General features: G+C 38.2%; 2 protein-coding genes across 5 annotated transcripts in view; both read right to left on the bottom strand.

The window, feature by feature from the left end:
• Positions 1-17862, bottom strand: part of entpd3 (ectonucleoside triphosphate diphosphohydrolase 3) — a 125005-nt gene that overhangs the window by 36979 nt on the left and 70164 nt on the right. The gene's annotated exons all lie outside the window — the stretch shown is intronic.
• Positions 1597-17862, bottom strand: part of grb10b (growth factor receptor-bound protein 10b) — a 65320-nt gene continuing 49054 nt past the window's right edge. For 3 of the 4 annotated variants that reach the window (XM_051406845.1, XM_051406844.1, XM_051406848.1), the window contains 12 exons: positions 16463-16619; positions 11520-11635; positions 10965-11039; positions 9332-9469; positions 8929-9039; positions 8633-8731; positions 8341-8418; positions 7949-8065; positions 7415-7481; positions 7218-7305; positions 6990-7083; positions 1597-6741 (listed from right to left, as the gene is read on the bottom strand). In XM_051406845.1, coding sequence (XP_051262805.1) covers positions 6595-6741; positions 6990-7083; positions 7218-7305; positions 7415-7481; positions 7949-8065; positions 8341-8418; positions 8633-8731; positions 8929-9039; positions 9332-9469; positions 10965-11039; positions 11520-11635; positions 16463-16619 — 1287 coding nt within the window. In that variant the 3' untranslated portion in view covers positions 1597-6594. The remainder of the gene's footprint in view (positions 6742-6989; positions 7084-7217; positions 7306-7414; positions 7482-7948; positions 8066-8340; positions 8419-8632; positions 8732-8928; positions 9040-9331; positions 9470-10964; positions 11040-11519; positions 11636-16462; positions 16620-17862) is intronic. The other variant, XM_051406847.1, reaches the window with a different exon arrangement.

The raw sequence follows: 17862 nt of genomic DNA, 5'->3' as shown, positions 1-17862 counted from the left end.
ACTGGAATGACTCTGTCAGGAAACTGTTAGGAAACTGCGATAACCTTGACATGACACTTGTCATGACCATGAAGAAATCTTGATGAATGTTTATGTCTGACAATAAAAATTGCATAATTGAAGAATAACAATTAACGACAACAGTCACAAACATTTATAAAGATTCCTTCATGTTCATGACAGATGTTATGGCAGTTTTATGCACACTCCTTGAAATAAAGTGTTACCTTTTTGTTCATCAATGTTGCTGACAATGAGGCAACGTTTTACATGATAAAACTGAATTTGTCTTCCATTTCCATCTGATTTTGGTAGTTTAAATTTTTAGTTGGCAAAACCTCTGTCCATGTCCACATGTCTAGTTCATACAAACACTTTTTATCTATCTATTTATGATAAACTTTTCAAATAAAAGTTTATCATTGCTAGTCACAGTTTAATGAGTAAATGATTTGTGGATGCATGTGTGTACGTGGCCGGGTACTATACATTAAAAAGTTGCTGGTGAATTCTGAAAACAATACTCTGAAGAGTTTTGCATGGAGTTGCAATAATCAAGTCTTCAAGTTTTCCAGATAATATATATATATATATCCAGGGTCCCTGTCTCTCCTGTATATGTTTTTCCAGTTGTTATTTTGCTGAGCAGGCCCTGTCTTAACTATCTTGAAATCAAGGACTTCACTGAGCAAGGAAATAATGCATACCTTACTGCCATCCTTTTGCCACCCACATATATATATATATATATATATATATATCAAATCAAACCAAACAGCAATTATCACACACAATTACTATAGAGGTAAGAGGTTCACATTAGTAAATTAGAGAATTAGAGAAACCAAGAGCTAGGAAATCCAAAATAAAACAAAATACTGAAGAGAGCAATGGAAACAAAATATAAGACTGCCACCATATTTTCTCCATCCACTGTCTACACAAAATAAAAATATAGCAAACTAATGTTTTTTCGTGATGTTTGTGTAAAAGGAAATTAAAAGTTACTGAGTGGACTGCAAAGCTTCAGACTTGTTAATCTTTAATCTTTTTCTTTACCCACAACAAAACCTAAAACCTCACTACTTTTGCATGACTGATAATCCAAAGGGTGTGACACACCAGACCAGAGAGGGTGTCAAAGGGTCATTTCTCTGCAGGACCAATGCAGAGTGGGACCCATTTCCTTGCATGAGCATTCATTCACATAATAGATTTTTTACTGGATTTATTGGTTCCATGTGTTGTTAATAAATTGTTCCCCATGATAAGTTAGGGTGACTCAAATACTGTTAGAGTGATTTTATCTGCCCCTGAACTTGTGCTATTGCACCACCTAGTGGAGAACGTAAGGGCAACTCTTTCAGTAGATTTTCAGTAGGAAATTATTATATTTTATCTTAATATCTGTATTTTACCCAGGATATAAACCAGAATTTGGAACATTTGTTTTCAGACATACTTGAATCTGGAAAACACAAAACTGTTGTGACAACCGATACCCGTACAGTATGGTATAACAAATCTATTACACACACCTATTACAGTTACATTCTTTAGTTCGAAACTGTTTCCCTAAATGAAGACAAACACAGGTTTTTATATCAATGTATTAATGTTTTATTCTAATTACAATAAACAGAATATATCAGTCCCTTATTTGTACAAAAATACCTGAAAAGGTTACAATTAAGATTTATAAGCCATTCAACTATTTACAGATTGAAGCAAAGCACATTTTGAATACAGGAGCTCTCTCTTATAAAAAAGAGATAAGTTACTGTTTTCTTTTTTGCATTCCCTGAAATACATAATAGTTTATATTTTTATATATAGATATATTTTTACTTTACTCATTTGTACAGCCACGGTATCTTGCATTGTGACAATGTTATGAAAATGCACAAGAGTTAAGGTGATAATCGATTAATCCATCTTTGCAGGATAGGGGCCAATTCACTTTCACCCTTAAAAGTTAACTGAAACTTCAACTGAAAATACAAGCATTCATTCTATATTTCCTTTCACCAGAATCATTTTGAGTGCCTTTTGCTTTTTTTTTTTTTTTACTAATTGTATTATACAATAATAAGAACTTATTAAAATTGCAAGGTTGTTGAGTGTGAACGGTCCCCTCTAAGTGATAGTCCTGTGTGTCATTTGGTCCACATGTTAGGCCTGGTTTGTGCAGAGAAAGAGAAGTCATCAGAGGCACCATCTGTTGTTACAAGTTACTTGGCTACCAAAACTGACACTGTCAGATGTTTTATTTACATGTTTGAGTGTCTATTTGATAATCTCTGTAAAACACAGCGTAATATAATTAAATTAATCGAATTTCTTCCATTTTATTAGAATTGATGGCATGAAAATTCAGGATGTTTTATGATCACCTGTTGGGGTTTTAACTCATCGCAGGTAGCCAGGTAAGTATTTTAGGCGTCGTTATAAACAGCTTGAACAATAGTATTAGCAACACTGTTAAGCATACTCTTTAAATAGTACTGGATCTACTCAATTTTGCTGCAAGGATACTTTTCAAGTAATTACAACTAGCAGATTGGTGTTGCACATAAGGGAAAAAAGTCTGTCATAACAACTCCCACCTTAATGGAACTAAAATATTTATGAATCCATCATCATCTTGTACATAAAAGATCTGACGGACCAGTAGTTTTTAACATGCTCCAAGTCAACCCTGAGCAACCCAGTTACATTCATTTCTGTTAAGAGTAAAAGCGTGGATATCCAAATCCCCTGATTATTTTTTCATGTGTTCATTAACTGAATTTGCATTTGCATTTTCCATTTAGAGTGAGACCCTGTGGATATAACAGTTTTCATGTCAACTCCACCTTAAAGGCCACTGGTCTCTCACATGTTGACAGCTGACACCTTTCACCTCAATCAGAATTTCTTTTTAAATATTGTGAGTTTGAGGATGACTGCAGAGTGGGTGGACTGAATCCAATCTCAGGGAAAACAGCTAGAATCAACATTTCGGAGACATCTCAACAGCTCAAGATGATTTTCAGCAACTACAAAATCATTTTTGTTAGAATCGGGATTCCACATTCATGTAAATGATAAAACCTACCTACTAGTTATTTCATTCTGCTGAAAGGATGTCAATGTTGTGACCCATCTAACAATGATGCTCTGGTATGGTTTGAATTACACGGGAGGGGGTAACTTGAATGTAAAGGGCTTTTCTCTACATCTAAATTTTTACAATTCTTTCCTGAAGGCAAGATGTTCAAACAGTGAATTATGAGAATGTTGAGGCTAAACTGACCCAGTTTCCCAAAACATTTGTGGCTTTATTACTTTAATTAATATCTTTATATCTACTTTTTGAAGTTTAGGTCAGTGATGAGGAAAACATTTGAGGCTTTTAAACATAAAATGACATAAAAATAATTTGGAACAAAAAAAGATATTTTTATAGATCTTGGTGAAAAAACAAGTTAGTAACTAATGCTTTGGGAAACTCAGGTATTCTCTGTTTTTAATTTCACAACATTCCACCTGTCATCTATTGGAATGACAATGTTAACACTATGGTGCCAGTGTGCTTTAAAACATCACTTCATAACAAGTGTTGATGATGACAAAATAATTTTTTGAATTAAACTAAAAAATGAAAACAAAATACACCAATAGATGCTATGTCATCACAATAATAATAATTATAATAATAAATCACACTGGTCAATCATTTCATGGTAATGACAAAAGAAAACAGTACAGAACAGCGCTGAGAAAAATAAATCTAAAATTTTCAAGTAATCAGTCACATCCAGATAAATAAATACATTTTGCTGCAACAATACTTTAAAAAATGATTGAGTCATTGCATCTTAGATAAATAAGGGTGAACATGCACAGAGAGTCAATATGGTACAGCTATTCTGAATCTCAGATGTTCAATATACTTTAAGACAACCTGCAGGTAAATAAATCATGGCTGTTGATGTTGTATTACAGGTAAGTACAAATAGATATCTAATTGTCAGCTGGCTGGTGACCTAACCAGAGCTACCACCAAAGTTTGGACTAAATAAAACTTTAAAGTGTGAGGTTTTAGAAATTTCAGGTGAAAAAATTGAACTGGCTATATTGCTATTGAAAACTGCTATTTGTGGTGAGACATTTCAAAGAGGGTGATTACGAACCGAATTGATAAACTTTGAGTATAAATATAATCAGAAATACTTGCAATAACTTGGGGCATTTACCTAATGTTTGTCTTCCCAGAATTTGAGATGGCTGGGTTTTGCCCTTCATGTGTTGTCTATTTAGCTCCATTCTCCCAGACGTGATCAATAGGTGCTGAAAAAGTATCCCTATCTATTAAAAAAAAAAATTGATCCTGGTTATCTAGAGACGCCGTGGTGAAATCTTTCTTTCAGTATAGTTAATTACAGGATCTCCAGCATAGACTCGGCCAAAACACAAAGGGAAATCCATTTAAATGTAGACCTCTTTGACTGACCTTGGCTGGCATTAGGAAAACAATAGATTTTTGCTGAAATTGCACAGTCTGGGACAAAAGGTAGATGTATCCAGTGCCCACAAACTAACTCAGAGTTTTATGTCCTCTGTTTTCTGTCTGACGCTCTCACTGTCGTCTCCCAGAGGCAACTCAGTGAATTAAGATAAAGGGACATGGGTTAAAATAATCAGTTGTATTTTGAAGTCTGAATTCTCCTGAACTCCAGTTTTACGTTGCTGCCACACCACTGAGAGGATTTTCACTTTATACAACAGCAGGCTAAAGAAAGTGTGATGAGACCGGGCGAGACAGGTTGAGAGATAGAGAAGGAGATGCAGCTATTGTTTGTTTACAATATTCTTTTCTCCTTTCACATTTTGTCCACACTGTAGCAACAGCAGCTTACTTTTTTAGACAGTCAGAATTCATACAGAGGTGGCGTGCAGTAGGCAGTAGGTGTTAAGTGATACTAATGGTTCACAAGTACTTCCAGGTAGAAAAAGGCCGCACTATATGGAATGTAATGCACAGAGTCTACTATCAGTGTGGAGTCCCTAGCCACATTTATGTTTGACAGCATATCCCTGACTTCCATCAGGTAGGCGGCAATTTATGGAAAAATATGAAAAACATATGTGAAAAGAGCTTCCAGAATGAGGACAGATTTTTCCCACAATCCACTGTGTCTCCTGGCTGACAATGATTCATTATTTTGTGTTTCTTTTGATTTGTTGTCATTGGAAAAACACCTGAAGGAAATGCTAGTGGTTGTCCCTCCCTGTGTTGTGGTGAGGAGAATCGCACAAAAGATTGATACTTTCCATTGTCTGACTTTATCTTTTGCAACTGGTGTTACTTTGCCTGCAGTGAACTGCTGCATATGGCTGTATTTTCTAATTTCCCCCAAAATAGTTACCTGGTTTCACTTTTCAACATTACTACCACCAAAACTGTCTACCTGGTTACAAAATTCTTCTAGCACTATTACTTGTTATTTCACCCTGAATGACACCGTGGTTTGCTTATTCAGTTTTGTGAAAGTTGCATGGGAAATACTTTAACTGTAGCTGGTAATAGAATAACATGAGTACAGAATGACCTCTTTGAATCTTATGTGAATAATGAAGAGCCACAACTATCCAGAATGCAAAAGGTGGACTTAAAGAAAACAGAATATCAATAACAATACATAACTGCAATAAATGTATCATTAAGAATAGTGTGAGATGAACAAATAAATTTGAGGGTGGACAATGCAGATTTTGAATTGTCCACTATTTAAAAAAATACTTTGACTTTTTACAGTTCCAGATTTTTCCTTAGCCATTTTCTCCAGGCTAGTTTGATTTGACAAACTTTTGATGTTTCCCAACCTCAAAAGCACTCAAAAGCAACACTTACAGGCCCATCCGAATCTCATCCATGTTGAATTTTGACACGTCCTTACAGGCCTACGACACTAGAGGGCAGTGGCACCATCTCACAGTTAAGTATTGCGACAGCGGAGAAGTCATGCACTGTCAAAAGGCCATTCCCAGTTCGATGAGTGCAAAACTAAGAGACAATCAAATCTCCATCTACAGTATATTCTTTGAGGACGTGTGATGAAGTTTGAATGAAACTACTGTTTGTTCTCAGAGAGCAGAGTGGTCCACACGACAGCTTGAATTGTCCTACTGATTGTCCAGTTGAAGGGAAACACAGTAAACTTGAGCTGTGTGATAAAACCTTGAGGGTCACTGTGCCCAAGCTTATTGATGACTATGGGTAGCAAGATTGTGGAAGATTCTGCAACAGCATTGACACAAACGGCAGTGTTCATTTCCTTTATCTTCTCTCTTCTTGACTACTGAACCTCGTTGTTGTGCATACGACTCCTCGAACATCCATGCAAACCAAAAGGAATCCAACAAGTCAGCAGTCTCCGGCGTACTCACGACAATAGAAAGTGACAAAACAAAACATCAGTCAATTCACCAGCTTCTTATAAAGATAAAACCAAAAAGAACCGCCCAACAGAAAGATTCTTGTTGTTTTGTTTGTTTTAGGCAGAGTCAGGTCATGTGATAGGGGTCATGGGGTCAGAAGGTCCGAAGATGTCATAAGGCCACGACGGTGCACGGGTGTTTGAGTTTACAAGGCAGCACTCCTCTGTTGAGCTGGTAGAACTCCACCAGCTGAATCAGGTCGGTGAATTTGGTGGCGCCGTCATCAAGGCTGAAGAAGACTTGGCCGTCCTCTTCACACTGCCGGCATCAAAGGGTCCAGGCGAGAGCGAGCAGGGACACACCACATGGCGAGAGGAAAGAAAAGAGAGAATCAATCTTTTTTTTTTTTTTTTTTTTTAAAAAAGGGCCATAACACTGTTTTTACATAATTGGGCTTGTTAGCAAGCTCTTGTAACATGTACTTTCAACATTTAATGTCCACTAATTGATAAAGAAAAAACATTTTATTTAAAAACCAACAACATTAAACACAAATAAATGCATACCGGTAGTATCTGGAAATGTTTGATTTTCTGGTGATGGCACAATGTGAGCACAAACGCCTTGGGGTTACTCTGACTGACTCTCAGCAGAAACAACCTGTGAAATAAGAGAGAGGAGGACGCTGTGAGGAAAATATTCACTTGACTCAATTTTGTCTTTGCAGTCAAGAAAAAGTTTGAGTTATATTCATATTCAGTGAATATAGGAAAAACGAGCTCTAGCTCCCTTACCCATCTACTTGTCCCTGCTGGTGGATAATGCGATGGGATTCTTCTCTGGTTATCCTGCCATGGAACCACAACTGAGCTATGTGGATGACTGCAGAGGGGAAAAAAACATTTAAAATATATTTCAAAATGTTTTTATATTGTATAAACTTAAAAAAAAGTGGGAAAAAGTGAAAGATCGTAAATGTATTTGCATTTACCTGAGCTTAATGAGGAGTGGTGTAGTGGACTGTGGGAGCCTAAAATGTTCATTCGTTGACTCCTCTTCTGAGAGAGATGCCACATAGAGACAAAACAACAGGGATTAGTTCATGATCTGGAATATATGACGCATGGTTAATGAACTGTATTACAGTTTCTCTACATATGGTGGTGAAGCTTCCTATTTCTTAACAGTTAAATGTGGAACAGCCATTACTAATATTGTAAAATTACCTTAAATGAGACAAACTTAAATATACTGTGTTATACTGACTTAATTATTGTGGCCGGAGTTTTAGAATATGACACATTTAATATTTTGGCAGCTGCCCCACAGTCATATCAGCTTTATGAACACACACGACAACTCCTGTCAGCTCAAAATAACAAAAAAATCAACACGTACAACCAGAGGAAAACCTGCTATGTATGAATATTTGAGCAAAATAAATAATGCCATCTGTAGAGATCCTTTGAAGTCCGTTCCTAGCGTTGTTGACAGAGATAACAGTAAAAAGGAGGTTGTGTCTCACCCGCCACGCATGTCCCTCCTCCATGGCAGCGCTCTGAGCTTCCACAGGGTTGTCAATCACCCTGCCTATCCTCCCTGAGAAATCCATTGCCACAAGGGAGTTTTCCGATACACTCCGCTAGGGGGAGACAGAGACACATCAGAGTCAAAATATGGACACAAAGGCAGCAATAAGAGTGACCAGGCTGCAGGCAGTGCAATAAAACGTGGGGTGGCACAGGTAAGCATTTTGATGAATTCAAATTCATTCTCCAAAACTTGTTAGATGTTCCTGGTGCATACAATACAACAGTATTTCTGCACAATCAATGTTATGTTTATGTCAAAGATCTGGGAGTTATGAAAAAGTTTTAAGGTGCTCTAACTAAATTTTAAATTAAGAGGTAAACTTACCACAGGTGCTGAGAAGTGTGAAAGTAAGGTTTTTCTTTGTTGAGGAATCTTGTAATTCTGGTATAATACAATCCCATACTGTAAAGAAAAATGAACACACTGGTCAACCAACCCTAACCCAATTCATACTGAGTTGATTATAAATAATTAAAGATTTGCTGGTTACTCAACTTCCAAACCCATTTTTGATCTCGGCCGAGTTTAAGAAACTGGATCCTAGCCCGGTAATTATGTACTTCCTGACCAAAGTTTGGTAAATGTAGAGGCTTTTTTGAGACTGTCATGGTTTTACCTTAAAGAGTCGGAAGGCAGTCATCCAACAAGTCCTGCCCTGTTCATCCTCGGCGCACAGAATCCTCAACTCCTTCAACTCCCCGCGACCTTTATTGGGCTGCAAATAAACATTTTTCAGAATCCGAAAAGAGGTAATCATGCTCATCGTCCTCACAACCTCAGCACTCATATATACACATGAATGCAAACGCTGTTCTCATGAGATAGGGAGCTGAACAGCATGTCAATCATTGCTCAGCTCATAATATTCCATTAGAAATCATCTCCATCTCACTACTGTCAGGTGAGACTCACCTTGATACAGAACTCATAGTCTGTCGGTGCACCATGCTGCTTTTTGCCTGTGATGACAGTGAAGATGTTGCTGTCTTCAAGGTCTGCTAGTAACTGTAGATGTCTGGGCTCCTGGAGACAGAAATAATTAATAAGTCAGAACATCACAGAGAGACACAGCCTGGAGGTATACTGACAGAGAGTCAAACATCAATAAAAAGCTGATTCTCTGAAAGTAATAATGTTTAATCTGGAATATTTACTGTTTTATTACTATATAATGTTAATGTAGTATGCATATGAATTATCTAATGATAAATAAGGCCTGTAATTACAACATTAAAAAAAAGAAAGATTAGAATAGAAAAATTACAATGAAATGCATTCTGCCCCTTAAAGATGAAAAGATGTAAGTTGCTGTTACCTTTGAGGTTCCTTTTGTAGAGCAGTAGAGTCCTGAGCGCCGCAGGAACATGTAAACTTTCTTCCATGACTTCCTACCCACCTCCTTCACATACAGATAACCCTGGATCTCTGGACAGCTACTGGTCGCTAGGAAGTTCTGAAAAGGGGAAAGGAGCAGAGGATCAGCACACAAACGGTTTGGATTTATTCACTCTATAATGTCCTCCATCTATGAGCCTCACAAGGGCAACACTAGATCACATCTGAAACCTATAAGCTGCAGCCGGATACTGAAAGCTGTAGCAGGCACCATCTGTATAGGCATCCCAAACCATAGGCAATTGCTTTTTGCCAAAGAACACAGTGTCATCTGGGCTTCTTGTGTTAGTGACTGACATCAAGACTGACAGCTGATGGTTGAGATGGGCAGCAGCTTGAACACACTCCACAGTAGCGACCACGATAAGGTAAAAAAAAGAAAAAGAAAATTGTGGCTGTCATGTTTTGCAATGTGCCTGTACATACATTGAATCAACATACAGTACATTCCTTTTGGGATCCCTTAAAGCCTAAATTGTCTTGTGGGTGTCTCAAGTATTTGGAGTTTGTGGTTTCCATGTTTCAGAAAAATATAACACCATGAAGTGGCAGGTTAAGTTATTAGAGCTGATATGGAATCTGTGGCTTGCGGCTGGAAGGTAAACTGTTCCAGAGGACTCTTCCATATTTAAAGCACATGTTTCCCAGAGTTTTGGAAACATCCTACAATGGGCCTCATGCGTGATCATTTTCCAACATTTTCCAACACAAGTTCATTCAAAAGGCTTTCTTCTTCAGGCACTACACCTTGCTGTTTTGCGTTGACATATGCTTCTTGAATAATGGCAAATATGGCAAACACCTGCTTAAGCTCAGGTCAGAAACAGCTTTGGTTTGGACAGCACTCTAACTGCGTATAAAGATCTTGTGTTTAGGATAAGTCAAACACTGGGGATTCCTGACACAACTCAGGCTCACCACATCGCCATTCATTTGTTGACTCCTCTATGCAGAGCATAACGGGAGCATAACGTCCATGATCAGCAGGGGAGTTAAAAGCTTTTTGTGAGTGGCAAGGATGAAGGGATGGATTCCACTGGTGGCTCTGTCTCTGACAGCTGCATTACTTGATACAGGAGAGAGCCAGACTGCATGTAAACCCTCCATCCATTAAGAATCTTTTTGTCTGGTCTCCTCCCAGACATTTTCTTTCCTTCATATCTTTTGTGAAATCAGTGTGTGGCCCGTGAGTGGTCTGTGAGGCAGATAAGTATCGTGACACAAGTGTGTGAATTTGTTCTGTGTAAACAAACAGTGGGCAGGTGAGGAACTGGATGTTCTATTTCTGACTGCCTAATTCCATCCATCACAAGTGTCGGGCCTGCGGTGCATGTGCCGAGACAGTCATGTGTCAACAGGGGATCAACAGTAGTTATTACTGCAGGCTCTGACGAGACACACTGTCTAAGGGTCAGAGGTGAGGTATGTCTGTTTGATTGTACACTATGTAGTGGGTGCTGACTCGGAGGTAAAATAAGCCGGTGTGCGTGTCAGGAAGAGGAGAGAGAATGAGAGACAGACACGAAATGTGTGTGTGTGTATATTGTATGTACCTGAAGGAGCTGAGATGGTGGAATTGTACGGCTGGTTTCCTGGCACCATGCAACCATGTGCTCCGGGAAAAATGTCTGGTGGAAGAAGAGGAGGTGGAGAAAGGCAGACAGACAGAGAATATGAGCCACTGTGACAATAATTATGGGGTAGGAATTTGTGACAGAAAAAGAAATGTCATGCAAATCTCATTAGTATAGTCAGCTGTCATAATATTTCACAGGAAAAGAAAACAAGAAGAGGCGCTTTGTCGAAGAACGTGTCTGTCATTTCATCTCTGAGGCAATTTGCCTCTCTTTAGACCAAATTACACCAGTAAACTCTTTACTTGAACGCCTATTTGTTTGACTGACCGCTCTAAATACTAGAAGCCACGTGGTGTAATACTGCCATGTCTTGTTTATTTCAAATGATCTAAAATTAACAGAGTTAAACATCACAAAAATGGAAAAACTAAATCCATAAGGAGCTGTTGCTGCAGGTGTATTTTTTTTTACAAGCATTAACATATTTCAATAAGCGGACATCAGGAGCGACACAGCATGTTAAGAAATTACCAGGGGATTTCTGAAGAATTCATATTTGGCATAGTTCTTCCTGAAGAGGAATCTACTGTCGCTGTTCATAGAGGCCTGGACCTGAACCACCAGCTCGTGGTCTTCTAGACAGCGCTCTGAAGTGAGACAGGCAGAGAGAGGAATGAAAACAATGAAGAGGGTTAGTATATATTATTCAGAGTGTTTCATAATTCTCCTACAACTACACTTTATAGCTCATTATAATTATAAAACTTACATTAATATAACATGTTCTGTCAAAGTAGTGAATAAGGATATGTTAAGAAGAGGATCACAACATTTCTGGCTAAAAATGACCCATGTCAAAGAAAATCTGTCATCAGTCTTTCTCCAAAGTCAAAAACAGAAAGTATAGAAAAACATTAAAATAAAACTGAGAGGAAAAGTTCACTCACTACATCTCAACAAGTAGTTTGCTCTATTTTTAAGGACCAATAATCTTATATCCTTAAAACAAAAAACTAAAAAAATTTTAAAACATGTTCTTAACACCAGGGCATTGTTTGTTCCAAGTGTAACTCAGCCATCCACATTCTATTTTACACTTTCTTATCAAGGTCAAGTCCTCTAAGCAACCAGTCTCTGTGCAATTAATATCTCGCTCACCCTCACACACTTACACACATTCACTGCCGGCTTCGACTACACCTCAACACAGGTTTAAAGGGAAGTATTTAGGTAATGTTGACAAGTGGTGAATGGTACAAAATGCTCTAAAATTATCCTGGATTTCATTTGTAGTGTTCCGTGGTCTAAAAGGATGTTTAGAAATATGGACTAGTTTTAATGGATTGTGCTCATCAAACGAGCTGTGACTGACGAGCAGACCAAGGCCTTTCTCTTTCAATGTAGGCTGTGATTCAACTGAAAGTATTTCCTTGTATGAATGTGGTCAGAGGGCCCGGTGATTTATATCCTGTGAATGTGATGTTGAAACCGGTCATGACTCAGTCAATTCCAACAGCCTTGCATGATATCTCAGTCATGTCCTTAATAAAAGACACTCCCCCTGTAGATTTAATTAAAATTTTGCAACGTAACTTTTGCGATACCAGAATTTGGTCTGATATCTCTCCTTTTTTATGTGAAATAGAGAACTTGAGAGTAATTGGAGTGTACAGATCTATCTCGCCTCATTATCTCATTTCATGTGTCCCCTCGCTCTCCCTCTTTCTCCCCACTGTCACAATCTCTCTAACACTGTCACGACTCCTCTTTTCTTTTCCGTTTCCTCCTGTCGCCTGTCTGATGAGTCATTCATGTTCGTGACAGTGACTCACCCTGGCAACACTACCTCACTGTCCCAGAGTTGTTAAGCTTTTCGGGGTGACAAGTAGAGGTCAATGTTACTTATCTCAAAGGGCCATTTTATCTCATTCAGCAGCGTACCAAGAGTGGGCAGCGATGTACGGGAATAGGCCTCTCCATTCAAATACACTATTGTTCTGTTCTCTCTGAAACTTCTTTTCCCGGCTACCACCCAACCACATGTACACATATGAAGAATCACGACACATACATGTGCAGTGCCGATGTCTGTGCACACACACGAGCACGTACACATAAAAGCAGGACTTTCACATACTGCCTCTTCCTATACTGCAAAAAGCATGTAAACTAAAAATTGCCAAAATATTCTACAAAGTAATAACCGATTGGCTATAAACTGTATTTCTACATATAGGCAATATTCATTTAATATATTTTGGCACTGGAAAGACATTAAACTCTTATATTCCCAGCGGTTCACAACTAGAAAAAAACATCAGCACTTAATGGAGAAGTAATTTAAACACAATTACAATCACAGGTTATAACTGAAAAGCAACTAGCCACATTCGTCAACTATAGGAAAGGTCTGGCAATCAGACAACAAACAGAGCTCCAAATAAGCCAAATCATCTAAATATCTAAATGACTGTAATGAATATGTCAGACATACACAATGCATACAATACACAGAGGGGTAACAAATATGACCAAACCAAAATATTCCCACGTTTTTACAGCAATTGTGATACTTTAAGTTATTGTATTATTGTGTTATAGACATAAATCCACAGTATGCACACATCTACACACACACACACACACACACACACACACACACACACACACACACACACACACACACACACACACACACACACACACACACACACACACACACACACACACACACACACACACACACACACACACACACACACAGTGGGCTGTAGTGGCGAATGCATAACCCTTCAATTTGACCAATCAGCACACTGCTGCTTCATTACATCTCATTTACTGAAACTCCTAAACATAAAATACGATAAGTAGTTATTCCAGACCTGAAAAGGATACGGTTGCAGTACAGGTGCGCCAGAACAGAAGAAGGGCTATAATAGAATAGAGTTACTCAGAGCCAAAAATGATGTCATTTACAACAAGCCAACCTACAGTAACTGTATTTGGCAGCATCATGTTGGCAGCACTGATGAGAAATGTAATCAGATCATGATGGATGGTGAAATATTAGGTTAGAACTTTGGGACCTGTACTTTTAATAATGCAATATATTTTCTAAGTCTCCTATAATGACAGCATAACAACATGTGTGTGGATCTAAGACTACATTTGGTGTCAGTTGAAACAACAGAGATGAAGTGTTTTTACATATGTTTTTCACCATGTCTCTTTCTACAGTATATTTCACTAGCAGGCTCACTGCTCTATATAAAACTACACCCCCTTCTCTCCCACATCTGTTAAACTGTACAGACATGAGCACAGAGCACAGGCTCAACTTGTCTTCCATAAGTGCTTTATAATCGCCCTCTCCTCAAGGGGAGGTTGGGTTTTCTAACGTTCAGCCGGCCACAGCTTTCCAAACTTACTGTTACACTGCCAAGTCTAACACAAAATCACCCGGACAGTAACGCAAAGCTCTCTTTCTTCTTAATGTAGCAACAAGTTAAAATTCCCCTGATTAACTCCTGGAATAATTTTTCTACTTTTGTTTTCTACTTTTTAGACTTTTAATTGTGTTATTTTAGTGCCACATTTGGTGTTTACAAATATCAAAACAGTGAGTGTCCTGGTCTTGAAGCTTTTAGCAAATGGAAGCAATACCTTCCCCTCCACTTTCTCAAATATCTCCAGCAATGTTTACTCCTAAATCTATGAAGAATCTATTGTATGACATGCTACTTCTCTAACTGCTATTGTCTTCTAAGTGACTACATTGCTGCACTTATTAAACTTAATGTTCTGCATAGAATACTATTGCCCATTCCTCTTTATCATTTTGACCTTAACCACATCAGTTCCAAAGTCACAGATTCTATTTTCAGGAGAGTGGTGTTGATTGTATCGCAGCTCCGGGTCTAAAGAACCTTTAACATAACAGACAGCTTTTTAAACTCTTCATCAATCATCTCCATCACCTCTCTGCTATGTCTTTTATAGTACCAGATCGATAACATTACACCTTCTCTGATACTGAGAGGAGCACAAGTCAGCAAAGGTTTTGTTACAGTGTTCATCAGTTACATCGCTACATCCTCCTAATCCATAACCTTCAATTATCACCATCTTCCTTCAGCTTCTCATCTGCCGGCTTTCACTCTGAGCCCTTTGTGTAATCCCCCTTACAATTTAAGGATGAAATGTCATAAAATAATATTCTGCATGACAATTATTCTTAAAAAGTAGCTCAGGACCAATAATAATCTGGGGTGGAACTGTCCTGGATCCTTGTCAAAAAAAAAAAACAGATTCCAAGCAGTCTAGTGACCTTACATGAGCCTGTCCCAGTTGGGAATATCAGTGGAGGATGTCAAATAGCATATACAACACTCTCTGTTGCTTTCACTACCCTCTGCATAAACCATAAACTTTTTTTCTCAACCACCAACACCAAATTAAAATTACTCTGTATCGAGAAGAAAGTCTGAAGATAGAAGTTTCCGAGATGTAACGTTTATCAATTGCTGTGTTTGCTTAATTTATGAGCTGGACCATCAAGACTTTTCACGCTGGTTCCCCAAGAAGTCCTAGAGTATTGGTAAGCTTCTAATAAGGGCCCCTGGGAAAAGACAGTCTGCAACTAACAGTAAATCTGCTGTTTACTTGCATGGAATTACTTTAGGAAACCCTGATCTCAAACATACATCACTTTTTATTCTCTTTCAAGTGCACCACATACTGAAATTGGAATCTCTATCTGTTCCATAACACAGTCTATTTTAACTGCACTGTCAGTTAGCAGGGCAGTAATCGAATTTATCTCAACACACATGTAATCAGCAACACATTTTATGATGACAAGGTTTCGGATTATTCACCATCTTACACCGTTAAATCCATCTTCTGCCAACAACAATTTCCTCTCTCTTACAAATTCTTTTGTTCTTAAATTGCAATTTTCTCCTTACTCAGAAAATCAACTTTGACCCCATGAGCAATGCATTTTCTATTTCCATCACTTTCTGTTTGCAATACCTTTGATTTACATATTCAATGTTAATGAGAAACATTGAGAAGCAGCTCAATATGTGTGCTCAATGTCTGTCTCAGTTTTTCATGAGTTAACAACCTAACCCTGCTTGGCATACTACTGCACTGCTACAGCAACATCACACAGCCATTGTGTTGTACTTGATTAGATCACTGGACATTATGGCTCGGTGCATGCATATGCTGTATAGTATGCACATGCACTCATGCTTGAATACATGCCTGCGCGAGAATATGCAGCTGAACTATCTGTCTGCCCAAGTATGCGGGCATGCATGCATTTACGTGGATGTACCTGTCAGTGATTGTTTTGCATGTCTCAGCCCACCCAAAAGTCCATGAGTTTCTGTGTGGGTGAGTGACAGTTCATGTGTGCCTTTGTGTGCATGTGAACTGTTTCAGGCCTGCAGGGTTCTGCCCCTTACCTAGTCCTAGCAGCGGGTGGTGTTCAACAAGTGCCCAAGTGTTGTCATCCACACAATGGCTTTTATAAACCAGGAGCTGGCACAGGTCTCTGGCTGTCATGTCGGCTGGGATCTCCACCACTTTACCCATGCCGTCTTCACTGAAGATCTTCACAATCTATGAGAAAGAAATACATTAGAGTTCAGTTATAATAAACAGAGGTCATCAGACAGTAGTTTGGTAAACTAGAGAATTAAGTGTTTCAATAAAAAATAACGAAAACAGGACACAATGCTTCTAAATATTAAGTGTGTCCTTCATTTGATCAAATGAAGCAAAAGATTGATAGATCTTTTCCAGTTGGCAGCTTAAATATGAATTATTATGGTAACCTCACAGGGAATACTAAATTGTGATAAAGTCATTTAACAAGGACAATTTTTGAAAAGTCAGCCTAATAGGTGGGTGAAGCCAGCAATTTTCTTCAAACACTAGCATAGTATTTATCATATAGTGCCCCATACACTATAGCATACACAGGCCTGTAATTACAGCACACAATAGAAAAGAACAGACATTCAAGACTATGTAGCAATTGTGGTGTTAGAAATCACAGACGAGCATTTCTTAAAGCAACTTGTTGGTATAATATAGGAGCAAATATACCAAAGTGTATAACAAGCATCTGCTCTTGTGAACACAAAGCAGGACTGCCTACACCAAATGGGATATTGTACTGTAGCTTAAAGGGAAGTGAGCTTGGTGTTTCCAATTATAGCCTATCAAGAAAATGTATGCAAGTATCCAGAGATAAGACATGGCCAATGGATATGCTTCAAGCTCAACTTCATGAACACAAGTTTTCCATAACTTCATATGTTGATCTTGGGTCAGTAATAAGAGCATGGACATTTTTTTGCTGAATAATTTATAATGCATTTTCCAATCCATGAATAACAGCTGTTTTCATTTTGTTTCCATTAATAACACTGACTCAAACACATATTGTGCCACTACTAATTTATATATACTGTATAGCAACAGTGCATCAGGCTCCAAGTAGTTTAAACTCTAAGATCTCATCTGTGTAAGAGACATCAATTTACATCCAGATATTCTTGTGTGTCAGTATATGCTGTAAGCAAACTATCCCTTGTTTAGAGATTAACAAAAAAATCCAGGAAGTATAACTGCCATCCCTACTGTGGTCAATAGTCCTAAATTCACTCCCACTAAATGTCCACAGGTTGGCTTTTCAAAAACCCATGTAGTCACATTCACAGGATACACATCTAATGGCCCACAGAGAAAATGAGAGCAGCCTATTTAACCTGCTGAGGAATCCAGCCTTGTTAGCTTACACAGGAATCCAGCCTACTGTACTAAGCCTACACATGTCATGTATGCACACTTCCCACAT

The sequence above is a fragment of the Dicentrarchus labrax genome, unplaced genomic scaffold (assembly GCF_905237075.1).
Source record: "Dicentrarchus labrax unplaced genomic scaffold, dlabrax2021, whole genome shotgun sequence".
In the NCBI taxonomy this organism is placed as follows: Eukaryota; Metazoa; Chordata; class Actinopteri; family Moronidae; genus Dicentrarchus; species Dicentrarchus labrax.
The sequence above is the reverse complement of the archived record's forward strand: the minus strand, read 5'-3'. Positions and strand labels throughout refer to the sequence as shown.